Consider the following 27,873-nt stretch of genomic DNA (forward strand, 5'->3'; position numbering starts at 1 on the left):
ACATCCCAAACTCCTATATCTCATTTTAGTTTCTCCTAGCAAGAACCAACTAGCGAGGATTACTCCCGTGACCCGGCTTCCCGGTCTGCCCGCTACCCACGCCAGTTAGTTTCTTCAAAGTAGGAACCAACTAGCCGGGTTTACTTCCGGGACCCGGCTAACGGACGCCTTGGAGGCTGGACAGGTGTCCCTCCACACCCTCCATCAGTCACCCGATCTGTGTCCTACCACCCAATCTTATCGCAACCCAAAAAGGAAGAACGTATCCGATTCTCCCGTTTACCGTGCCCAAAGACGAAGGCCATTTTCGTAATGTCGCCCCCTTAATAGCCGCCCGTCGTGGTTCCTCCTCCCACCGCTTCGCTCCGCTAACGTAACCCGGCATCGCACCCGAGCCAGCGAGAAGAGAGAGGGAGAATCCGGCGATGGCAGCCTCGCGATTGAAGGGATTCCGGACCGTCTTGGCCCTCTCAGGGGTGTCGATCGCCGCGGCGGTGACCATCGTCGGTCCGCCGGCCGCCGCCAACGACCGCGGGCCCGCCGGGCTGGAGACTGCGCGGCGGCGGATCGCCGACCCGGCTGCCTCCCCGCCGCCAAGGGAGGTGCAGGAGTCGGCGTTGATGGGGACCAGCCCGATCAACCCCCTCGATGTCCTCGTGATCGGCGGCGGGGCCACCGGTTGTGGGGTGGCGCTGGATGCCGTGTCCCGCGGGCTCCGCGTAGGGCTCGTTGAGAGGGAGGACTTCTCGTCCGGGACCTCGTCGCGATCCACCAAGTTGATCCATGGAGGTGAGGACTTCTAATCGTTCTTTTTTTTTTGGTGGAGGTGGGAAACTTTTCTGTTATCTTTTCCTTAAAAGCAATCTTTTTGGTGGTTTTGTGCTTAAATTCTTCTTTAACATACAAATTCGGTAGCTCGACGTAATGCGGGCTAATTTATATATGGAGATGCTCATCTCTTAAGGTTTGTGTGGATGCTCTGTCTTGCCAGTTGATTTTACCATTTTTAGTTGGAGTTAGAATTATCTAACATTATCCAAATAATTGGATGAGTAGAGCTCTATATTTTTTGACGGATCCTTTTGATCTTTCATCTTTTCCCATCTTTCCTCTCTTTTTCTTAATTACTATTCCCAGCCCATGGATATCAGATTGCGAATGAATACTCTGAGGATGCTCTATCTGATAGCGTATCCAATAAACACCTTTTAAGTTTGTAGATGTACCAGTGTTTTTGTAATGTTTGGATGCCCTGACATATTATACGGTGATAGAATGGAGTATATCAGTTATTTAGTTTCAAGGTAACCGTTGCAGAGTTTGGTATGTTTAAGGAGAGGAGATGGAGGATGACTGAAAACGGGAATATTGTAGAGGCTCAAGAACGGAGTTTTGTAGTCTCTGAATATTCAGAGTATACTAATGGAAATTCAAATTGATTATGTTCTCCTCTATACAGACGGGTTTGGAGAGTTAAACTTTAACTGAAAAGCTCTGACCCCCTCTTCACCTATTTAACCTTTAAATTGAAACCAGACAGCAATCATGTTATTGTTTTCAACTGTCTTTCCAATTCTATTGATTATCTTGATGCATTTGGTTTGTGATGAGTTTTATTACAATGCTAGGTAATAGAAGTTATTGACCAAATAGCTTAAAAGTTGCTTAACAGTTAAAACACTCAGGATACATATCTCTTATATGGACATTGTATGCCTGTGCACAATAAAATCACCGTGAATGGAGCTTTCATCATTCTTTGACTGAAGTAACCTCGCTATATGCTATTGATTACTTATTATCTTTTAGAAACTGTCTCATACTTTCTAAATTGGGAGACACTTTTGCTGTTGGTCCCTTTTTTCTGTCTTAAATCATGGTAGATATTCATTTATCTGAAATTCTGAAGTAGAAAGAATATAGGTTCCTTTGTCCGAGGAGGCAAGGAGAGAGTGAGGTTGCTTAGCTTTATAAATTGTTAGAGATATCTTATATATCATTCATATATCTTATGCTTCATACGTATCCAGCAGCGTATTTTATCTATAGGTGACAATGGAGAATGTATATAATATTTTGGATAGCGCTCATCATGTGATCCAAGTTCTATAAACAAATTTTATTTCTTTGAATTACGACAACTTAGGACTTCACCTATAAAGGCTAGCCAAAAGTTGTAATTTGGTATCCTTGACCTTGCTTAAGTATCTAAGATCTCTCTAGTACACAACCAATATGAGACTAAATACATGCCTGCGTGGGTTCTTACACACTCTCCTTGTTTAAAGCCTTAACATCCATTCAAGCAAGTATGGTCCAATCATAAATCCAACAACAAACAACACAACTAGTTATGATCAGCCCCAAAAGAACTGGTGCTGCCGTGTCCCTCAGTCACAAGTCAATTTCACTTTGATATCATTTTTTGTAACAACACATGATCTCATCCAAATAGACTTGTCAAAAAGTTATTAATTAGGGTCTTTGCCCTTGTTTAAGTATCAAAGATCTTTCTAATACATAGCTAATGTGGGACTAAAGCACGCTTGCATAGATCGTCTCCATAACAACTCAAAACCAAACATCCAAAGAAAGCCTATTAGAAGTTGTAATTTGGGATCTGTAGTTTGTTTAAGTCCAAGATGTTCCTTCTTTCCTTCTTTTCTTTGTTTTCTTTTTCTTATTTGCAACCTGAATTTGATGTTAAGCAAAATACAACATAATCAGTATACAAGAAAAGCATATATAAGAAAAGATGTTTTATTTCTGAGCATGGTGATGAGTAACTTCTATAATTCACAAAATAAGCTACCACTATTTACAGAAGAAGCAAAAAAACTGAAAAGAGCATAGAGAGGAGTTACATGCCATGAATCATAAAAATCTAAAATATATAAGAATACACCAGTCCCACAATATTTTTTTCTCTGTTTTCTGAAAATCATCATTAGATGCATGGGATATTTCTGAAAGAAGAAATTGGATGTTAAATCAGTATAAAAACCAAATCAGTCTCAAACCAAATATGAGAACTATAACACTATGATCACCTTTTAAGATTACATAAATCAAATTCGGGAAAAAGATAGACATGACAATATACCAAAAGGCATTAGAATTATTGTTACTAAAATCATGCAATCCATGAACCGGATCTTACCTCAATGAGAGTAGCCTTATATATTTAGGTTCCCATCCTGTGATCACGATCTTTTGGATCATAAGATCTCCCTTCCTTTCTTTTCCTTTCCTTCTTCTTCTTTCTCTTTCTTCCCTTTTCTTCTTCTTTCCTTCTAAACATCCATAAAGCTTGAAATAATCCTTAAAACAAAAAATTGAAAAAAATGAAGAATGTTATATCGATATGAATGGGTATACATGTACGTACCAAGTGTCAGTATGGTACGGTTTGGTACTGTACCATACCGATTAGGTAACGATACTATATCTAGTACTGAAATCATGGACCTCTAGGTAGATATTCATGTCAATTTCTTGCATGTTGGATGCTAAAATGGGCATTAATTTCTTTTTCCTTAAATGAATTTTTGAGCATGCTGGTAGTGTATGATTCAAATGGTGCTCGTGCTAAGGAACTTTTGAGTGGGGAAAGAACTTGACCAGTTGTAGGGAATACTAAAGGAATCATAGTTTCTTATGAACTTAATTATATCTTATGCAATAGAGAAGTAAAAAATTTGACCGCCCAAAGCATTTTTTACTTTGTAGAGTTTATTTGTAAATATGATGTTATTAACAATATACTACTTTAAAAAGTAAATTTAGTCTCACAACATGGAGAGACCTAATTGGCTGGTTCTTAATCTTTAATAATTATGAGGAATTCCTTTGTTCATCTATTTGGAACATCATGACATGTAATGGCTCTTATTCAGTTTCTTTGATTAGCCTGTTGAATTTAGAGATCTTACATAAATACTAGATAAAAATGTTCAATCAGTTTAACCAAGGTGTGCTGAACCTGTATCGGTAAGTGTACCGGTTGTCTACCGGACTAGTTCGAGACCAGTTTGGACCGGTTCATACTAGTACTGAATCGCCCTTTATAACATAGCGCGCGCGTACTGATCTTGTACTGATTCGCACTGGTACGCCTTCGTACCACTCGATTCCGCCCCCATAGAGGCCAGAATTGTTTTCCATGCTTGAACCAAACCGGTCAGGGACATGCTGAACCAGCCGGTTCAGCGTACCATGAGTTTAACAATATGACATAAAGTGTCATGTCCAATAAAAGGATTGATTGAATAAATAATTTGAACCAAAAACTTGGTCATGGGTACTCTGCTTGGTTCTACTGAGACCCTTTGTCTTGGACCTCATTTGAGTTGGATTTAGATCAACAAATATGGCTTTAGGTTATGGTTGAGCCTAAATGTCAAGGAAAATAGCTATTTTTGGTCAAGTTTGGGCCACCTCGAGCTTAACTCTATCATGGTTTTAAAGCCTAGAGTATATAGTTATTTGGTATACCTTAATTATATACTAAATATAATCACTTTCCATGATAAAAAAACACACTCTTCCCCTTTCTTCGTATTTGTCATACATTCTAGAGAGACACATATGGAGGGTAAGGTTTCCAATATAAAAAGGGAAGTATGTACTTTTTAGATATCATTATTTACATGAGCCTGGTATTTCTCCTCTCCATCTTCTAGTGGGCCATTGTTGGGGCATGTGGAGACTTTGTCATCACCTTTATTTTTTTTTTTTTATGGGGAAAGAAAGAGAGGCAAAATCACCCAATCAAATTATACGTTTGAAGGAAAGGGAGCTTGTTAACCTTAGTTGTTGAGTGAACACCGTTGTAGGCCACCCTCACCCTCCATATTCATGCCCACCATAGTTATTGCTTCTCATTTCCATGTCCTGATCATCACCTTACCCTACTTATTCACTTTCTCCCCCTTGGCTATGATTGCTGCTCTTCTAGCCCCACAATCTTCCTTCTATAGCCTTCTATTTGTTTCCACGCATTCACTGCGTGGACATTTTATTTAGATTAGGATTTGTCAAGGTTCATTGTCTCAATACTAGATCCTGTACTGGTAACAATTTGGTACAGTGCTAGTACTTTCGATACAGGGGTCGGTTCAATGTGCCAACATTCAGTACGCCTTCTATACCATGTACCAATTTGGTACCAGTATGATACAGTACGCTTGATGCACATTAATACTGACTGGTATGGTGGACACTTCATCTTGGACCTTAGGAATGGTGTTTGTGCTAGTCTCTGTCTTGAAAATTTCATTTTAGGCTTGGGCTTGTTATGGCACCTTGAGTAATTGAGGTGAAACTCAGGTTGTAGGTTGCTCTGGCCCTTAGTTACCGGAAGTGTGTTGGGCATGGGTACACGAAAGCAGTGGGTATAAGGATGAGTTTTCAAGGAGATTCGAAAGTGGGTGCGCCACCCTAAATGGAAGATTCCTACTACTAAGTTCTAGCCGTGCGGCCCGTGCATATCCTGCCTTCGACTCTATAACCAATTTAAATATGTTAAAAAATGCCTTACATATTTTAGAAAATACGAATAGAACTTTTCTTGGGTGTAGCCTTCAACATAGGAGGATGGTGGAAGATCTTGTGAAACTATATGGGAACATTGGGTTGATGAGCATTGACCTAAATCTGTCATTATTCTTTTTTAACTATAGAAAAGTTAGCTCGCATGTTTTTTGATCTTCTTTAAAAAACACTGTTACACTTTTTTTCTGAAATCTATGAAAATTCTAGCATTTTGCTAATGATGATATCTTCTAACATGATTTAATTTATATTGAATCTCCCATATGCAACTTATGCAATGTTTGTCACTTTGTTTTCCCAATTTCAAAGAAGCTATCTCTTTTACCATAAAGTAGCTATGTAATTGAAAGTTTTTTATTTTTAGGAGCTATCTAATTGAAAGTTTTTTATTCTTTGTTGACCCATTAGTCTCTTGAATCATCATAATCAGCCTTGTTTCAGATATTGGAGATTTCCTTTCGGAAGTCTTGTTTTTCAAACACTCTTTTCAATCATTACAAACCACCTTTAGTATTACTGCAACCTTTTCCTAGTCTTTTATCACAACTTGCTTTAATGCTAAACTAGGTCTTCCCCTTCCTTTTCCTTTATTGTTTTACACATATTGAAGCATGTCTCCTTAAAAGGGCTTCCTTCGATTTTACATTTATTATGTGCATACCATTTTAAGTGCCCTTTCATCTCTTCTGCTGTACCTCTTCTAATATGCTAATTCCTGACCTTATCTTTCCTTGTTTTGCGACACATTGATCTCAATATTTTCATCTTTAAAACATTTGTCTTGCTTGGTTGGATTCTTGTTGTCATTAAACATTGTAGAATCTAAACCATACATATTGCCTTTCAATATAAATTTTTAATATAGTTTTGACATTAGTTGCTAACACATGCTAGTCACGCAGCAGCATAAAGAAAGTTCCCGTCTTCATTAACACATCTCTAGTTTTATTTGATATGCCTTTGTGTATGTTTCCATTCTTTTGTATAACAGATTCAAGGAAACTGATCACTGGCTACCATCAGCATGAGAGTTCTATTTGCCTTTGCATGTAGGAAAGGAGGCTTATCTTTTAATCTATAACTTGAGACATGTGCCTGATGAATGCAGTTTGGTATGAAATAGCTGATGCCACCTAGGCCTTCAACTTGCCTGTTATCAATAATAAAGAAATCTTTTGTTCACTCATTTTTACGATTCACAACCTAGACGACCAAAGTTCTGTCCTGACACTTAACACAGCAAAAGCATTGATACAGAAATATCAACAGTGACCTGTCCAATATGACTTTCTGTGACAAACATAATTTTCTTTATCTATGGCAGGAACAACACTTTGGTAGGAGGTTATACATGATCTCATCGACAGAAATCTTTATCACCATTTACATAAATCTATTTGTCAAGTAATTGACTTTGATGCTTGATGGTCATTGAAACATGAATATATAAAAACCATGTCTCCATATGCACAAGGAGATCAAAGGGGCACAATCTGCAATGTGAATGATATTAGAAGGAAGGAAGTTCGCTACTCACTTTACAAACCCTATGTTCAGTGATAAAAGCCAGACAGCAGATCTAAAGAAAGGCACAAATGAATTATCTAGTATGGATATATGATAAAGTTGCTATCTCTTACCACAAAAAAATAAAAAGAAAAAAACAAGGTTGATCAGAAGCCATGTTTACAATAGGAGGATTTGGCAAAACAAATGAATCACCATGGATATCATGATTGATCATCATCAAGAAAGAAGAATTTTTCTAAATAACTTCAGGTCAACAGAGCCTTCAAGCTTCTATATCCTGTACATTCAACAACTAAGCTCACCTGGTTGTTACTAAAGGGCCTTCTTGGGGGTAGGGGAATGAAAGGAGGTGGAATTTTCTCTGCCTTGAACAATTTTACATCAATGTAATTTTCTCAACCAAGTTATCAAACAATCAATGCAATTTATCTGATCATTTAATTGGAGATGCAGTGTGAGAGGAGGATATGTCAAACAAGAGAAGGTAAACGAGATAGATGCCTTATGGTTTTACCTTCCTGCCATCCTCTGTTTTCATTAATTAACTAGCAAAATGACTTTTACATGGTCAAAAAATGAAGACACTACCATCATTGACCGACCACTCCATGTGTTAGGTTATAGGTTTTTATTACAATTAACTATAAGTCCACAACTGATATAAGGGCTTGTAAGAACTTAACAAGTATGGGAGTAAAATACAAAACACGACACAATACATTTTGCACTTATAACTATTATAAAATGTAACAACATTTACCAAGCACTAACAAGCTTTGAAGATTCTCTTCTCTATTGTCTTTCTATTATGGCTCTTGTTCCTGTATAACAAGTTCCTGATCATCTAGTTAATTATCATACATCCAACTCATTCAACCAAAACCTAATCTCCAGTCCTTTTCTGAAGCTGTGATCACTAGCAAAATTCAATCATCTATAATAAGTTAATTTCAGTTACAACTCCCTTGACAATTCTTGATGAAATAATTTATCTTTTCTGAAAATTAGGTAGGACAAAACTTGGATGCTCAGGGAAGTTTGCAACATTAAAGTTCACGTATTCGTGTCAAGCAAGCTGTTTCAATCTCTAATAGTTATTTCACTCTAATAATGCTGAACTGTTTTTTCAGGGGTCAGGTACTTGGAGAAGGCAGTGTTTAATCTTGATTATGGGCAGTTGAAACTTGTTTTCCATGCACTTAGGGAGCGTAAACAAGTTATTGAGAATGCACCACACTTATGCCATGCTTTACCATGCATGACACCATGTTTTGACTGGTTCGAGGCTGTGTATTACTGGATGGGACTAAAGTTGTATGATCTTGTTGCTGGTCGAAGGATGCTATATTTGTCACGTTATTATTCTGCAAATGAGTCAGTGGAACTTTTTCCTACTCTTGCCAGAAAGAGTCATAACAGAAGCTTGAAAGGAACAGTTGTTTATTATGATGGGCAAATGAACGATTCTCGGCTGAATGTAGGATTGGCTTGCACAGCTTCATTACTGGGTGCAGCAGTGCTTAACCATGCAGAAGTAATCTCCTTCATTAAGGATGAGTTTGGTGAGCGCATAACTGGTGCACACATCCGTGATAGCTTATCAGGTAGACACAAGCAAGTTTATACTCTTCTTTTCCCAGAATCCAAGTAATTTACTTGTATAAGCCTAGCATACATGGCATCTTGCTTGGTTAATTTCTTGATGGTTTCTCTTTTCTACTAGCTAGGTTTCCAGATGAATATGACTTACCTGTATAAATAATCATCTCATGTATAACATTTCTTTTGTTATGTAAGCTTAGCTTGATGACAATCTCCACTTGTTATTGTTACATTGCTTGAGAAGAATAAGTAGTGGCAATTCTGTGGGCTCTAATATTACCATTAATGTTGGTTTACACTTTACGGAGCAAACTCTTAATGGCTTAACATGACAAACACAATTGCTAACACACGAAGTTGGGACTAGAATATATTTTTTTGTATGCTTATACATTTTAATGTAAAATGTGCAACCATATTTAAGAGCCTACACCATATGTAAATGAGGCTTAAATTGCTAGAATTTTTCCTTTCTACAAGAATGTATAATTTCAGTGTTTTTGGTTCTATGAAGCTCAACTGAGTCTTCCTACTCTACATTTTCCTAGAGCTACCAACCATGTTAACCATGTCACACCATGTCTTCAGGCAAATGTTTATGCTACATCTCTTATTAGCTTTATCAACCAGTCATAATTTTCTGATCAATGATCAACTAAATAATAGTAAACTTTGTCACACCAAGCCATATTTATGATTTTACACTGTACACTTCCTTTCTGTCTTTCATCATTTCCAATTTTCTTTCATCTTCTTTTTCTCTTGGACAAAATTGGGCCTTCTTTCTTTTCCCAAGTATCTTTTAGCGTCACAGACTCACAGTTATGTATTTTGCTTCTTACAAATTTCATAACTAGTGGTTCCTCTTCTCCATTATCTCAAGGCTGACCTTTTATTGTACCAAATTCATAACTAGTGGTTCCTCTTCTCCATTATCTCAAGGCTGACCTTTTATTGTTCTAAGCACCAGAAAATGTTTTTCTTGATCTCATTAATGGCAAACATGTGTTACTCTGAATTCTAAGCAATGAAGCAACCACTTCTTGTCAGACAAGTTTCAACTATGATAGACAATGAATTTCATAGTCAGACAAGCTTCAACTATGATAGACAATGAATTTCATCATTCTCTTCCTTGTTTTTGACCACTAAGCATCAAGAACACACCATGCAACTTGTTCTGAATGATACAACTTATCCTAACTTCTTTAAATGTTACATTGACATTATAATGTCTGTGCCTTAAGATGTGATCCAACATTATTATTTTATGCAAGTGTTTATTATTTCATACAAATACTATTGTTTTCTTAACACCAAGAAAGTGTTGTATGCTGTTATACATGCTGGAAAATTTTTACTATTCTTAACATTAATGCTGCTCCATAAGGTTTATACTCCTATTCACTGCACTGCAACAGTTCACTATATTATGCCTAGTGAGATAAGCCAACTTTGTCAGTTTGTCCAAAAAGAAACTTGACGCAATTATTGTTTTAAAGACCGTGGATTTTGAAAATCAAACATTAGCCTTATAGTTGTTTAAAATTAATACTCTAGTTTGCTGTGTTTCCAAGCAAACAAAGTTATCTTGAATTTGTCTTTCAGTAATGACAAAGCATGTTTTTGGAAACCTGTTATTTAGAGAAATTTGTCATGGAATTTATTTTCTTGCTTATACATTATTTGTTTTTCTTTGATAACATGAACATACTTTTGACGTCCATTATTTAGAGGAATCTGCAATGAAATTTACTTTGTTGCCTTGAACATGTATATGATCCAATCAGACCCCCTAGAAAGCTCTATCTTATGAATGATTTCTGTCGTGGTGAAATTAATTAGTATTAATTGTAGTAAGTGGAGTCAACCATTAAAGCTGCTGATGTTTAGTCTGGAGAATTGCACTTGACCTGGAGTTACGCTTGTTAATTTTGTTCTAGTTGGTATACCACTACCTGGCTGTGACACTGTTTCTTTTTTTTTTCTTTTCTTAGTCTACTACAGATTTTTTCTGGAGAATCCATATATTACTATGGTAACTTATACAAATGGCCCAGTTTTTCTAATTTTACATGCCTGCAAACTATCTTGCTCAGGAAAGATCACTATCATTCATCTTTTTGATAAGGGGCCTATTCATCATCACCTTAGTCAAAAATAAACATATCTACAATGTTTTATTTATCATCAATTTGCTACTGGTTATTCTTCTTACCTTTTGCATACAGTAGCAGCAATAGATTCTCTTTTGTCTAGTTAGTGCAACTAAACCATTTTATTCTACTTGTTATGCACCTTAACACCTGTCAAAGTGTATCAGGAAAAGAGTTCGATGTATTTGCTAAAGTTGTTGTAAGTGCGGCTGGACCATTTTGTGACTCCATAAGAAAAATGGCTAACAAAGATGCACCACCCATGATCTGTCCAAGTAGTGGTGTGCACATAGTTCTACCTGATTATTATTCTCCTGAGGGAATGGGACTGATTGTTCCCAAAACTAAGGATGGGCGTGTCGTGTTCATGTTGCCCTGGCTGGGAAGGACAATTGCAGGGACTACAGATTCCAACACTGCAATCACAATGCTCCCAGAACCGCATGAAGATGAGATACAGTTTATATTGGATGCCATCTGTGATTACCTTAATGTTCAGGTTTATACTTTGGCCACATGTTTCTTCACTTTCTAAGCTAATCAGTTTCTATTTATCTGTTATTGTCTAGAAGTTGGTATATAGTCACTATATACTTTATATATATATATATATGGCAAATATTTGAGTTTAGACTTGGAGTCCCTTTGGTTCCCCAATTATAGATAATAAATATCTGCTCTTGAGTTGTTTTATTATGTTAAACATGGGAACATGGCCGGCGGAACTATCCTGAACCATCCAGTTTGGGGCGTACTGAGCTATACCGGAGGTGGACTGGAATGGTTCCGGTAACCAAAACGAGAAACCAGGATGAAGGGGGAGAAGGAGAAGGAAAGAGAGGAAAAGAGAGGGAGAGCGGGGGAGGGAGGGGGAGGGAGAGGAAGGAAGAGACAGGAAGGGTTGTGGCCGGCCAGCGGAGGGCTAAAAAGCTGCACGGAGGGGCGAAGGGGCTCCACCTTCGGTTGAAACAGGGGTCTCAGAGGCGGAGCCCCTCCTTCGCCCCTCCACGCAGCTCTCCGACCCTCCGCCGGATGTCCTCCACCCTCGTTCTCTCTCTCCATCTCCCTCTTCTCTCTCTCTCTCTTTTCCTCTTTCCAATTCTTCCTCTCCTTCACCTCCTCTATTGTGTTGGTATGGGTCCAACATGGAACGGCACAGGGGCGTACCGACCCGTGCCGCTAGGCAACCTGTTCGGGCCCAAGTTCCAGCACAGCAATCCTTGCATGTGAAGCCTTTATGCAAATTTCTAGCTCAAACATTACTTAAGTACCATATTATGAGGACAGCTTCAATTAAGTACCTGCTTAAATTAAAAATTTGCTCAACCATCTTGAATAACCTATTTTATTGTAGTCTAGAGCTCATCTCCATTGATTATCTTGGTCATCTTATTTTAAAGGATTTGATATCGAAATATACACATTAGACTTGGAAGCAATATAAGGTTGTCTACATTATAGAAGGTATTGACGTCCTGGCGGGATGGAGGCCATCTCAGCCATCCCATCCCATTTTTGTGAGATAACAACACGTGAGATGGGTGCAGGACCCCAAATCTCACTTCCGTCTACCATCTTGGCTGTCCTACCTTCATCCTGACCGGGTAACATGCTCATACGATCGTCCCGGTCGAGACTTTCCCCTTTTTTCGGATGATGCTTCGGCCTTTGGCTCGTCACCAGGAGGAGGAAGAAGGATTACCATTTTTTTGTCGCTAATGCATCGGCATCGCTGTCATTGTTGGGTGGGAGGAGGGAGGAAGCTCGGTTCGTGGGCTCATCCTTCTTCTATGTTTTTCCCACAGCATGGGCTCTAAGCCTTGGATTGCTCGAAAATCCCTCCTTCCATGTTTTACGAGGTCGGAGCGCTCGGAGGGTCCTTCCGATTTTCCTATGACGAGCAGAGCACGGTGCCATGGACCGCTTAGGAGGGAGGAGAGTGGAGTATGGGTGTTTTTTTTTCTCGAACCTTTTGATTAGTGGACAATGGAGTCCACATGCCCGCTCAGTGCACTTAGTGGACCGCTCAGAGGGACATGCTCTCATGAGGGGTTCGAGTTGTATCTTTTGCGCAAAAGAATATTGATCTTCTTTCGCGACGCCGTCCGTTGGATCGCACCCCGCGCAGATCTCCAAGCATTCCAAACTCCTTCATTCATCAGCCTACATAGATCTCAAAGCGATGATTGCGCGATCCATTGGTGAATTTGTGCGAAGAAAGGTGAATCCTTCTTTTGCACGAAAGATACAACCCCTACCCCCACGTGAGGAGTCACGAGGCGCCAAAGTCATGGGAGTCTTTTTCTTTCCTCCGATGTGCTCATGACTCAGGAGCGGACCACATCTACTCCGCATGCGCATTGGGAAGAGAAAAAGCCAAAAAAAAGGGCATCCCAGGCACATACTGGGACGCTCGATTGGAACGACCACTGGGACGGAGCGGGACGTGGGGCGTCCCGTTCTGTGGGAAGACCGGAATGCCCCTGTTCCATGGGATTTAAAACCTTGCTTTATAGTGGACCAAAGATTTGAAAATTTTTTTAACCTTGCTTGATAGTGGACCAAAGATTTGAAATTTTTTTTTACTTCATAGTCTATTAGATTCCCATGTTACTAAAGGTATATGAGCATTCGACAATACTTTCAATGGGTACATGACCTACAACCTACCGTAAACAAGAAATATAGTTGTGCCATATTTATTTGTGTTGTAGATTTCTCGAGATTACGCAATGTACATGTAACATGACAATAAATACAGGTTTCTAGGATTGATTTTGATTGTGGATATTTTTGGGTAAGTTGAGAACTATATTTATTTGTCTACACCATGCTTGTAGACTGGTATAAACAATTAATATTAAAGAAAAATCAAATACAGTAACATATCTGAGAATGCTTCTCCCGAATCTTTTCTGTGCCAATGCATACCCAGGTGTCAGATGATATGATAAATTCTGGGTTGGGTATAATTTATAATGCTTTAGTGAGTTAGTCTATAGAGTATAGACTGTAGAGTATAGACTATATATTAGGATGCCCTTGAGTGGGAACATGAGTAATATCAATTCATTTTATTTCTGTATGTTCACAATGTTTTTTAGTACTATTTTGCAATCGAGGCAATCCACTTGTTTAATGCAATGTCCTTTAATGTTTTAACCTGTTTTTTTATATATTATCTTCTGGAAGTAGTTTAGTTATAGCATCTAATTTATATATCTGGTGAAAATCTCAGGTAAGGCGCTCAGATGTGCTTTCTGCCTGGAGTGGTATTCGCCCATTGGCTGTGGATCCATCAGCAAAGAACACTGAGAGTATTTCTAGAGATCATGTTGTATGTGAAGACTATCCTGGTCTAATTACAATTACAGGTGGAAAGTGGACCACTTACAGAAGGTAAAGTTCATTGATAAGTTTATTTTGTTTAGTAATGATGATTGCTGTGTAAGAGCTATTGCTTGAGGATAACATTATTTTTGTAACTTTAGAAAAGTAGATTATGCCTTATTCATCTACGATACATACATTTTTTTTCTCATAGTGCTACGAGCCTGAATTAGAATACTTGGAAAATTTATTTATTAACAGGCAGCAACAAACTTCATCCTCATCTATTTTGTAGTTGGCTTTATGCATTCTTAGTTGTTAATTTTTAGCCTAGGCCGAGCTGTCTAAAATTTTGATGTGCATTTCCATGCCAGAATATGCTTCCATGCATATTAAAGATACTGAATGAGAAAGAGGGATAAGCTAAGAATGAGAGATGTGAAGTCTACCTTCTGTTAACCAAAAGGGTTTGAGTTGTTTGAGAGCATTACAATTAAATTTTAACTGAACATCAATATTAGAGTTTGATGCTGAACACACAATCAAGGCTTCTTTAAACAAGAAAACAGACTGCCATGAAACCTGAAGGGTTTGACAAATTATTAGCTAAATGCCAAAACTGCTTAACAAAAGTCCCTATGTGTTACAGGTAATTATCAGTAATGGATGTATTCAAGTTACTAAATAACCTTCTTGTTTTTTGTTTTTGATGGATGACACCAGGGATTCAAAATTCGTGGTATTGGCCCATACTAGTCAGTGGGCACTGGCTGGCATGGCAACTACCACACTCTGACCCTATGCTGGCTAGTATGGGCCATACCAACCAATTCTTGAATCTTTGAACTTAATATGTGTTTTGATGTTTTATCCATTTAAACTGGTGTAGTTGAATTCTTATCTACATGGTTTGTCATACTGGCCTAAACCGGATGGTATAGAGTGTACCATACTGGTTTGGTACCAGTACTCGGTACGGGTGGCATGCCGATGCGCGGTACATGTGGCATGCCGACGTTCGGTACAAGTGGCATGCCGATACTCGGTACGCTAAAATAGCTCCGTACCGTATCAAACAGTGCTAGTGTGCATCTGTACGGTGTCCGGTATCGAGACAACGAGCCTTGCTTATATACATTTCCTTATGGGGGGCCATAATATTGATACATGCAAGGGTTCGGGTATTATGTGCTTTGCCTTTACTGACTAAGGGTCGGCACGATTTGTGTACTATTTCTATCTTTAGTTTGCATCGTCATACATAAATGTGCAAGCCTAGAAATGTTCATAGTTAATGCGCTAAGATCTACTATTATATCTCATAGATCAATTTTGACTGTTTTATACTAGGATGTAGACCAAACACAAATTAAAATGGTTTTATTGCATACCTACAAAAATATAAGACCGTGTAGGCTTAAAATTCATCTTATAAACTTTAGTAGACAGAAAAACATATTTACTCATTAACAAATCATTTGTTGGGTGAGAGCAGGCCTTAGCGCAATAGTAAGGTTGCTCATTGTGACTTGGATGTTACGGGTTCAAAACATGGAAACAACCTCTCCACATGTGGGTTTAAAGCTGCGTCTGTTTGACTCTCCCGAGACCTTGCAATGGCAGGAGCCTTATGCACTGGGACATCCTTCTTGAAAAAGCATTTTGAATGTTGTGTACATGTTATTACTATTAGGTGTAGTGCATATAGTAGTAGTATTTTGGGAAGCTTCTAGACCGTATGTTACTATTATTTTTGACCTTTCCTCTAGCGTACAATGATGACTTATTGTTATTGTGCCCAACCTGTAAATCTAGCTTTCAAATTCTTAAAAAGGTGGCAAAAAATAAAAAATCAAAAGGGTAGGGCAGCAGACCATCTCAAATAATTACAGAGTTGTTGGGCTAGTATTGGTATAAGTTAGAAATTGGAAAGCAGGTTAATAACATGGCCCATACTTATCAGTATATATGTTGCATATAGCTTTGATAGACATTGGAATAGTATGAGTGGCAGCAGTATGTACAATCATAGGTAGTATAAACTCTTGCACCTTGTATCATGCTGATAACCTACTGATATGTGATACATGTTTTTGCGCATTTCAGTTCTTGGGCACATGTTTTTGGATGTAGGAAGCTAAGGTTGCATCACATGCATTGAAACTCTGTTGCATCCGGTAGAAAGGGATTTTTCTCCCCATAGTACCTTGGACATTGCTGCTGATATATCAAAGATGACCTTACATAAGTTTCGAAGACATGCATGTCCATAGCAGGAAAAATAAGAGCCTTAAACAATTGAGATCACAGTGCAAGATTATTATCAGGTCAGCAGTGGAAAGTGGAAATTGCTTTGGTATCTTGAATGAAATGCTCATTCTACCTATAAAAAGAGTTTGTCATGCAGATTTTTTCATGTCAAGAGACTTTGTCAAAGTCCATCCAACTATATGCTAGCAGTTGTTTAGCATGTGCACTGCATTGTTTCAAGCTAATACTTCATGGCTACATATAAATATTAACAACATAAATAAGCTTAAAATTTATATTTTATAAATTAGAGGACATAAAACAATATTCACATGTTAACGAAACATTGTTGAATGTTGTACACATATTGCCCCTAGGTGCATATGGGAATAGTATTGTTGGAAGCTTCTAGATTATAGGTGTAACAACCTAGGACCTTAACTAGAAAGACTGGCTTGAAGGTATTATTTGAGTTTCTTGGCTCTGTATAAGTATCCAAGATCTTCCCAGCATACAATTGATGTCGGACTAAGCCCTGGTGTTCTCACCAGGCTAAAGGTTCAAATTTAATCATATTCGATTACAAACACCACAATCTGTACATGGTCAATTCGAAAAGGGGTCTTATTGCAGTGTCCCCTAACCCACATAGACTATGGGCTAGGTTCTCTCTGAAACCATTTCTATAACATCCCAGCCTAGATGTCTACCCTCCTACACTCATCTTAGATGGAGCCCTAGGATACACAAACCTAGGCTTTGATATTATTTGTAACAACTGAGGACGTTACCCAAAAAGACTAGCCAAAAGGTACTACTTGGGTTTTTTGGCTTTATATAAGCACCCAAGATCTCTTCAGTATACAACAGATGTAGGACCGAACACATGCTAGCATGTGTCCTCCCAATAGGTTACTGTTACTTTAACTTTTCCTCTGGTGTAGAAATGATTTTTGGTTGTTACAATGCCCAATCTGCAAGTCTAGCTTTCAAATTCTTAAAAGGGGAAAAAGATCTAAATGAAACCACTTTTGAATATCTCAAATAATTACAAAGTCATCAGATTTGTCTTGCCATATGTTAAAAATTGGAAAGCAGGGTACAAATATGTACCACTACTTATCAATAGTTTGGTGCATATATTTTTGATAGATATCGAAATAGGATGATAGGAAACGGTTTGTGCAGGCATAAGCAATAGAAACTCATGCATCTTGTATCCATCTTGTATCATACTGATAACGTACTAATATATGATGTGCTGTACACATGATATTAGACACGAGTGGGTGCTCTACTTCTTGGGCACATATTTTGGGTTTAGGAAGTTGACAAAAGGTTCCATTGCACACACGTACAACACACTGAAATCTAGTGAAATCCAGCAGAAGGGAATTTTTCCCCCATAGAACCTTGGACTTTGCATCTGGCAATGTATCAAAGATGAACTTACCTAAGCTTTATAGAAATACACATTATTATGTCGTCTTAAGAATAAGACTTAAATAATTGAGCTCATGGTATAATATTATTATTAGGTAAGGACTGGAAATTGCTTCGCTTTCTTGAATGGAATGCTCATTCTACCGACAAAGAAAACATCATGCACAAAATTTACGTACCATGAAGTTAGTAAACTTTGCTTTGCTTTCCATCATCTTTGATCAAAGTCCATAAAATTCCCTGATGTTATTGGCCTCTTGAGGAAATCATGACATGAAAATGATTATCTTATTGCATCTTATATTTATAATTTCTTCTCATTGGTGGTTTCTAGGTCCGTGTTAAGGTTCGTGATCATTATTAGCTTGCTACACTATATATACTATCTTCTCCTATTTCTACATTTTATTCTAATTGACTTACCATATGCTTTTCCAGCATGGCTGAAGATGCAGTTGATGCGGCCATAAAGTCAGCCAAGTTGAACCCCACGAATGGTTGTGTGACTGACCACCTGCAAACTGTTGGTGGTTACGGATGGGATCCTGCGTCATTCACTGTACTCGCACAGGAATATGTACGCATGAAGAAGACACATGGTGGGAAGGTTATTCCTGGGGAGATGGACAGTGCTATTTCCAAGCATTTATCTCATGCATATGGTACTTTGGCTGAACGCGTGGCCATGATTGCTCAGGTCAGACTTCTTCCCTAGAAATCATTGTTCAAAACCTTCAGATTGCAATAGTTAATAATGTAAAATGTTAAATGTCATTTGTTTTTACCTGTTAATTATTGAGTTGTGTAAAGATAATAAATACCAAGTTTTAGCTTTATTCCTAAATATAAAGGAGAAAATTTTAAATTATTGAGTTGAAGGATACCTAATTTTTCCTTCAGTAGACTTTTAAGATGGTCAGTTATAAAGTTTCTAATGAAAATTCATTCTGCATGCTGTTTCCTTGGATTATATTAAACTTCAGAGAAGATTCGTGACCATTTATCAAATGATGGGAGGCTTAAAGAACCATTGACATTTTTTAAGACCATGGAAAAGATCTTTGATATCTTTTCTCGCCCGTATCTCTTGTCATAATTCGCCATGTTAGCTAATCTTCTAATGGTTGCTTTATTTTAGGTGGGTTAAGAATTGTTTTCTAATGTTTGAACATTAATTTTCATGACTTATCTTTCTTTTTCTTTATCTAAACCCATTTTCTTTATTTTTTAGATAATAAAACGACAATAAACTTAGGATACTAAATTAGCTTTATGTTAGGAAACCAGCCTGAAGCATTTAATTTTATAGGCAGTTGTTGGAATGGTTTAGAAAGAAGAGAAGACTGTATTTACAAAGGGAGTCAGAGAAGGCAGATTTACCAATAGGGTGTAATGAAATAGTTAATATAGGTATGGCAAGCATTCAACGTAGTTGTTGTGTTGACATCAAAGTCGACATTCTTTGTCCACTAGAGGAACCTGCCATGGTGGGGAGGTGCTATAGTTTCTATAGTTTGGGGATAATAAGAATCATGGCTGTTACGATGAGAATAAGTAAATGTATAATTGCAATAGTGAAGAAAAATTTTGGAGAAATACCGCTATGGAGCCAATAGTTGTAAAATACACATACAATCTTATGTATCTTTGTGAATGAGGGATGGCAGTGGGGCAGTTATGGGTTGGATAGGCCATTACTCGTACCCACCCTGCAATTGGGAACCACATACCTATCCGGCTCCATACCGGCCTCAGGGCAAGACAGGGCGGGGAGTGTAGAGTTAGACGGGATGGGTTTAGATAGGTTGGGGTGGGTAAAGTTGCAAAAAAAAATAAATTTGCATACAAATCAAACAAATAAAACTAGAATATAAAAGTAAATCTCACTACGTCACATAATATTAAATAAAATAAAAGTCAAGATATGGAACATTACAAACCAAATTTTCAACAATAATAGAAACAACAAATAGAAATATTGTTCTTGAGGAAGTCCAATGTCATTTAAGCTAAGAAATGTCATCAACTAAAAAAGTGAACTACGCTTGTATGTTGTAGCCTTTCATATGATTAATCTTTCTTATAATCGATCACAATACTTTTTCTCTCCATTATCATCGTAAACATCATAATCATTAAGGCTTATATATAATCGGGTTGGGTTGGGTTGGGTTGGGGGGGCACTACCATTATCCGTACCTACCCCAAATTCACTGCGAGTTTTAGAATGGAGATCCATCCCTAAGGTTAGCTAAACCGACATCGTGACCTGTACTGGTCGGTTATCGATATAGTACGGTCCGAATTGGTATGCTATACCGGCCCGAACCCAATGATTGTAGTCTATACCATGGTATATTGTACCAGCCCGAATCCGCCGGTACGGAGCATACCGTACAATCCAATATGGAGCGTACCGTATGGCTCGATACGGAGCGTACCATACCGGTTCGGTTCGGTACCCGGTACAGGTGGCGTACCAACACTAGGTACGCTAAAAAAACTCGTATTGTATCGTACCGATACTATACTAGTATGGCACCGGTATGGGTTTTGGTATCGAGACGGCAAACCTTGGTCTATACTGTGCCATGCTGGAATGTATCCATGTTGTGCCATGTTGGAGTGTATCGGAACGGGGAGAGGGAAAAGGAGTGGGGGGAGAGGAAGGGGAGAGGGAAGAGAGTGAGGGAAAAAGAGAGGGGGGAGGGAGGGAGATAGAGAGAGAGGAGATAGAACCCGAACCTAACCCTAACCACAATCCTAGGAGGTCGGAGACAAGAAGAAGGGTCGAAAAATGGGTGAGAAGAGGGGGGAAGAGGGAGAAAGAGAGATCGAGAGTTGTACCTAGGAATCTCCATCGGAAAAGTGTAGGCCGTAGTTGGAGATGAAAAATGCAGTGGAGGAAGCCAACCACGATCATTGGGTTGCGGGAGATGGAATGAAGAAGAGGAGTTCCAATCGAAGATGAGGGTTTTGATGGGCATGAGGGAAAGCTGACCTAGGAGAGGGAGCAAGCTTCTAACGCATGGGAGGAGGCATCCAAGATGGAGGGAGAGGGAGAGAGATGGAAATAGAGTGAGATCGGGCGAGGGGACCGTCGGGTGGAGAGAGGGGGCTTGGGATTTTCTTAAGCATCAAACCATTCGGACCATCCCAACAGTTTCAATTCTTGGGATTTTATTCTCATTGCCAGCTCTTAATGAGACGGGTAAAACCCACCCCATTAAGGTCGAGTCGGTTTTCCGATGGGGCGGTGCAACTTGCCACCCCTAGATGAATGGCCTAAATATATCCTATTATGATCATTTCTTATATGGTATTTCTTATACCTAAAATTTAGACGAGGTGCACATATTTAACATAAGTACTGGATGAGTGAAGAGATGCTTCTAAGATGTCATGTGATATCAATGTGCCTCTGATTTACGAGATAATGTTTTGATAATGTTAAAGATATCAATATTGTATGACTCCAAATGTTGAGAAATCAAAAGTGTCCAAGCACTTGAGCTAAGTTGTCAGGTATGTCTAGTTGGATTAGCTTGCAGGCATGTGCAATGCACAGTAAGCCTGCAAATTGTATAGACATGATAAGGAAACTATCTGGAAAAATGGGGGCTGTAGAAATTTATTCAAATAAAATAATTTCATGTTTAGAAATGAAAAAAAATGTATATATTTGGAGAGAGTGGCAGCTGTAAGGTGGTTAGCTGTGAGAAAGGATTAGGACGAGGGTTGCTTTAATCTTTAAAGTGAGAACTATATATTATTTGCCCATAAGCATAATTTATACAATTGAGAGTTTTAATAAACAGATTACTTATTTTTGTAGCATGGGCAAGTTTCGCACTCTTTTTTTTTATAAATAGTATATAACAATATGTGGTTAAGTAATAAATGGCTGGGTATGAGACATATAACATATGGACAAAGAGGGGTGCATCAATAATGGTTAAGTAGTAGCGACAACAATAATATGAGTATGTTCAAATATTACTGAGAAGGATAAGTAGATAGGTTGATTAGTGTTAAGAATCACAACAGCAAAATGAAGATGAAAGATAGTGTTATGAGTGGCGTTTTGGAGAATCTGGTCCTACTAGTAAACCCTAATCATCATTATCTGTCAAAGCCTTATTGAGAGAAAGGGGTTGTGGAACATATCTCCAAGTCAAAAAGTCTCCACAAAATGATTGACCAAGACCGTATGATCGATTGTCAATCTAATGCAAACCGTTTGAGAACCGGCATCATGTTCCTAGCTAGGGAAACTTTAGGCAAGAAAGGGCCTGCTATAATACCTGGAAGGTGGGTTGGTGATGAACAAACATATTCATCAATTCGAATGCATGCAAGAAAAATTTGGAAGCCAATCTTGAATACTTTGGTTGAGGTGTGTTGACTTTAATTAGGTCCTTTCTTCTATAAAATTGAGTTGCAATTGTCAGACCTAGTTTCATTGCTATTTGCTTCTTGATGAAGGGTTGCCTCTTTATGTGATATCCAGTTCACTTGCGGGATACCACCGCTACAACAGGACTTTAGTTATCACCACCCATCATTTTTATTGGCCAACGAGGTACCTATTCACTTCATGGAAGAAGATTTGTTGTGGGTTCAACCTCTTTAGGACAAGGATATACCTAACCTAGAGATTTCAAAGTGCCTAGGAGAAGAAGAGATAAAATAAAGTCAGACTAATTGGGTGCAGAAAACTGGATGTAAACTAAAAATTAAGTGAGAAATAATTGTAGAAATACTGGCCATGTTTGAAGGTAGTGGTATTGGAACACTTAGCCTTCTCTTGAATCCCAAAAGAGAAGATAGGATAAGCTAACTATATAGGAGTAGTCTGTGCATGCTAATGCAAAAAATAAAACTATGCTAACTTAAAAAAGGAAAAGAAGATACTGAAAAACTTTCTAACATGCTAATCCTAGGTTGATATCTCTCACACACCTTGTTGAACTAGTGAATCCTCCACACCCTCCAGGCTCACCGAAAAGTTTTGAAATCATGGCCTCCAATAAAAGAGAACCTTAATCTCTCAAAGTATGTTCTTGCAAAATCTTAGAGCTCCTTTATTGAGACGAATCCTCCACACTCTCCAGGAACACCGAAAAGTTTTGAAATCATGGCCTCCAACACAAGAGAGCCTTAATCTCTCAAAGTATACTCTTGCAAAATCTTAGAGCTCCTTTATTGAGACTTGCAATCAAGGTCCGCAATCTCGGTATCGGGTACCGTATCAGTATCTTATTGGTTCGGTGCGGTACATTTCTGTGTCGAAATAGCTCTCTAATCATTTTCTTAATTTTTATCTTGGTACGCCTCGGTATGGACCGGTACGGACCTTGGTACGCCTTGGTACAGAGGGGTACACCTCAGTACAAGCAGTACGGGGCTTGTACTGACTTGAAAGTATGTTTCATACTGGTTTTCTCCATATACAGTACGAACATCTTATACGGGGCGGTACGGCAGACCTTGCTTTTAATAGTTTCTAGATTGATCCTAGCCTTAGGAGCTGGGGGGTTTATATAGGGCTCTCAAGGGAGGCCCAGCTCCTGCATATCCAATGTGGGACTAAAGAAAGTATTGAAAAATGACTAAAACTCGTGAAAATCAAGCCAAATCATGTAACAACCAACTTGGGAGAGTTTGAGTTCTTGCAGAAGTTGGGAGCCTTCCGATGGTCAAGGAGGTCTCGTTGGAGGGCAACTGATGCTAGTTAGTATGGCTTTGAAAGACAACCAAGGATGGGGATCTACCATTTGTTGCTCCCCTCCTTCTATGGTCCAGAACTCTAATGACGGCAATTAATATGGCATCAGAAGCATTTTGGCAGTTTGTCAGTTCAACTTAAGTGGGCTGGAAGCCCCTTCCCCTAAATTGAAGGATGCAATACATGGAAATGCATATCACGACATGACCAGGTCCCTTATCTTGACATGACCAGGTCCCTTATCTTGGATTGCTGAATTCTGGGGCATCATTATCAAGGACGCTTATCTTTCTTATGGGTTGTCAAAATCCAGGTTTCTACAATAACTATAACCAGCAAACCTTGTCTCACCTTATAAATTCTTGGGTGCAATTAAAATCAGATTTAGAGGTAGTTAAATCCATGACTTGACTCAGAAACAAAGGAATTGCTATCAATTCCTCATCTTACAAGCAAACTACGAACCGTAAAGCAATGAGTTCAATGTAATCTTATCAAGGCTTCTAAATGGGCCTTTTGGTAGGATATGATGGATTGGAAGAAAATAATAATTAATTGGACTGTGCGGCATCAAATATCAAGGACCCATTCCTGCAGATTCTGCATGTATTTTTGTTAATGCAGTAGCTAATTCAAATAATCACCATTAGAATGGCTCTTTAGAAAGCAATTATTGCAATTTCAATATGAGATACTTCAATCTTCTAAAATTTTGTTTGGGCGCCAAGGTTACTATTAATTCTAAAATAAACATTAGCTGGTAGACTGGTCTGCCAGCAGCTTTGGAGCTGATAGTAGTAGTAAAAAATCACTTATTCTTATCATCTGTTCTAGTGAATGAAAAGGAGAAATTTTTTTTATTTATATTTTTTGTAGTTCTTTTTACCCAATTAATTGTAAGTTTGCTTGTGGAAAATTTTTGACTTGAACGAGCAAACCCATCAGAAAAGATATGCTTCCATTGTTGAGCATATGCTAACATCTAGGGTCTTTTTGGATCCCCGGAGAGGTAATCCAAAGAATATTCTTTGTAGTTGGCTTGTGGAAGATCTTATCGGTGAGGATGAAAAATTTTTATAACTAGAAAAACCATATATCACAAAGTTTCCGTAGAGCAAGGACATCAAAATTCACATTGAAGCTGGAATCTAGAATTATAGGATTGCATGCTCCAGAGGCTTCCTGGTCAAAACAATGTCATGTCCTTTGCCTCTACTCATCCTCTCAACTTCCATCATTGAGGGGTTTATGCAGTGAATACCTTAATAACTATAAATATCCAACCAGGTGCTTTATTGTACATGTTATTTATTTATAATATTCTTTTGTTTATTGACATTAAGAGACCAACTTTAATTTGAAATTTGGAAGTTGCAAAAAATAGAGGTTCAGTTCAAAGTTGTCCATGGCTCAAGGCACCCTCAGGTGCCAAGGAATACTTGAAACCTAGACACTAGGTGCAATATCTATAAATGATAATGAATACATGATTCTAAACAATTTGACAATGAAATTATCAATTTATGAATGCAAATATAAATACCAATAAAAGATATTCAAATTCACATTTATAGACATACGGAGGACAAGGCATGTCAAATATCGAAAAATCAGAGTTGTTGTGTTTTGTCCTGTTTCTGATGGACAGAACCATATCTGCAGCTGTAGCTGCAACAGCATCTATTGAAGAAGAAGAATTGGATGACTTGCTGGATGGAAGAGTGGCTGCTGCCGAAGCTTTGGTTTGAGCCCTAATCTTTCTTTTCTCTCAATCTATCTATTGGAGCCCTAGATCCACCTTTTTTTCGTTCTGTCTGTCTATCTACCACTTCAGCTCCATCTCTCTTTTGGCCCCAAAGCCCCAAAATTTTGGTCAAACCCTGACAGATTGACAGCTGAGATTACTTACAGAAAAGGCATGCTTTTTTGCATCTGAGCATATTACTCAAGGCACAAAAAAGGCGCACCATTTTAGTGTCTAAGTAAAGGGGCTTCGACTTGAGGCAGGCAAAGCGCTGGTGGCACCTCACTGCACCTCAGGGCATGCCTTAGGCATACCTTGGACAATATTGGTTCAAAACTTCAAATGCATGTTAAATTGAAACAGGCTTTACTAGGTGCATCTTTAGTGGGAATACATGTTAGAATTAAGGGATGAGATTGCTTATGATCCCTTTGATTTAGTGAAGGGGCACTTCACAATAGCAGTTGCAGTTGTCATACTCATCTACACTTCATAGTATAATCTTACTACAGTTACATCTGTGGATCAAGATGTTACTCAACAAGGAACCTTGAGCATAAGATGAGGACGATTTAAGGTCGACGTATTACAGGTAAAGATATGTTTAGGACAAATCGGACAAGAAAAGAGACAGAATTATGAGATGTAGCTGTAGTCCTAAATTACCGGACGGAAATTTCATCTGAGGAGGAATAACTTTGAATAGGAACCAAAGGTGACATAGGCTTCCATGTAGTCAACCCAAATCAATTGGATATGCCTTGTGTATATAATTTATGAATGTAGTGAAAGTCTTTATAATGAGCTAAAGAAATTTTATTCTTTGGAAATCTTTTCATCAGCAGATTTCTATTACCAACTCTGCATATTCTAGGTGCATTAGCAGTATGCCCCTTGCGACCACATTAGATCTATGACACATTATATATTCTCTTTGTTATGTAAAACTGCTTTCCTATATACAACATAAGTACATATATTTTATGTTCCAAATAAGTCTGCAATGTTTGATTCCTACCGCAGTTCAAGAAGGCCTTCAAAATTTTCTGCATAAATGAGATCAGTTTTCATGACTTTTTAATCCTTGTGTCTTGTGCATCTTTTTTTGTTTTTTAGCCAATGGTATTCTTACAGATTTAGCTAGATGTTCTTGTATTCTTGTTAAATTGACAGCACCCAAAATGATTCAGTAAAAGCAACATCTCTAGCAATATCTGGGATGCCAAAAATTTTCTAGTTATCAGAGTTATACTGTTATATGACTGTGATGGCAAATGCTTTAAGATCATATGAGGGATAATGTGGTAAAATGAATTAGATGGTATGGGTTATTGGGCAATGTAAATCTGAGGCCCTAGCAATAAGGAATTATTTAACTTCTGTGGACGGTTAATGATAGGTTGGAATCCCTAAGAAAAAAATAGATGGAAAATATTAAAAAAATTATCATATTGACTTAATAAAGGTTTAGATATCTACAGGAATTAATGTGAATAAGAATTTATAAACAAATAGGTAGAGTAAGCTAGTTGTTATGGATATAGTTTTGGCTGGATTATAATGTCTATGGTCTGGTGCAGTGAAGTTTAAAAGGAAGTGATCGATTTTTAAAGCAATTTGAAAGAAAACCTACAATAATGAAATATGGGCCCGTGGTGGTGGGAGGAAGAGAAAGCTTGCTTTCATGTGGATGTGTGCTTTCAACACATATTTATGTGTCAAGCAGTATTTATGATGTTAAACCAGATTGGTGGGAAGCTATTAGTTGGTTAAGATCGTAGTTCTTGTTATCTCCAGATGCTTCCATCTGCAGATAATCCACTTGCTTAACATGTGTGAAGTCTCAGAGCAAACTTGTTTGGACAGATGATTTCTTCAAGTAATCTCACTAATTTTTCTGGTTTTGCAGAATGAGAATCTAGGGAAGCGGCTTGCACATGGATACCCATTTCTGGAGGCTGAGGTCGCATACTGTGCTCGGCATGAGTACTGTGAATCTGCTATTGATTTCATTGCCAGGAGGTCTCGGCTTGCTTTTCTCGACACTGATGCAGCAGGGCGAGCTTTGCCACGCATTATTAAGATTTTGGCTGATGAACACAAGTGGGACAAGGCTAGACAGAAACTAGAGCTGCAGAAGGCTAAAGAATTCTTGGAAACATTTAAGTCATCAAAAAATGCACGGTTCCATGATGGAAAACATACAGGTATGCACTATTGTGTTTCGTTATTCCTCTTCTTATTATTATTATCATCAGGACCTCATGGAGTGCGGTCAATTTTTTTTTGTAGGGTCATGAGCTGAACATGTTTGACAGATGGCAATAACTTGTTCAAAGCCTCCCAGCAGAAATTGACTCCTGACAGAAGAAATTGGTATAAGAATAATCACAACTCATTTTGCTATTCAAGAAACTAGAATTTGATTTACTTTTTTTGATGATATTTTCTAAACATCCATCGGGATTGTTTTGCTGTGGAGCCTTCGAACACATCAACCAAATAAAAGCTGATACATTATCAGTTTTAAGTGCAAA

General features: G+C 38.2%; 1 protein-coding gene across 1 annotated transcript; it reads left to right on the forward strand.

Annotated features, from left to right (window-relative positions):
• Nucleotides 1-302: 302 nt before the first annotated feature.
• LOC103695978 (glycerol-3-phosphate dehydrogenase SDP6, mitochondrial) lies at nt 303-27,873 on the forward strand. Its single transcript, XM_008777441.4, has 7 exons — nt 303-789; nt 8,214-8,687; nt 11,009-11,340; nt 14,080-14,240; nt 18,303-18,561; nt 27,246-27,543; nt 27,629-27,873. The coding sequence occupies exons 1-7, from the start codon at nt 426-428 to the stop codon at nt 27,634-27,636; spliced, it is 1,896 nt and encodes a 631-aa protein (XP_008775663.2). The 5' UTR covers nt 303-425; the 3' UTR covers nt 27,637-27,873.

Source organism: Phoenix dactylifera, chromosome 5 (assembly GCF_009389715.1).
Source record: "Phoenix dactylifera cultivar Barhee BC4 chromosome 5, palm_55x_up_171113_PBpolish2nd_filt_p, whole genome shotgun sequence".
NCBI lineage: Eukaryota > Viridiplantae > Streptophyta > Magnoliopsida > Arecales > Arecaceae > Phoenix > Phoenix dactylifera.

Bases quoted from the DNA above. Each gene is read 5' to 3' on its own strand.
- LOC103695978 (XM_008777441.4), top strand. From the start codon at position 426: ATGGCAGCCTCGCGATTGAAGGGATTCCGGACCGTCTTGGCCCTCTCA. The intron at 11,341-14,079 runs GTTTATACTTTG...TGAAAATCTCAG, and splicing joins GTGATTACCTTAATGTTCAG to GTAAGGCGCTCAGATGTGCT. The intron at 18,562-27,245 runs GTCAGACTTCTT...CTGGTTTTGCAG, and splicing joins GCGTGGCCATGATTGCTCAG to AATGAGAATCTAGGGAAGCG.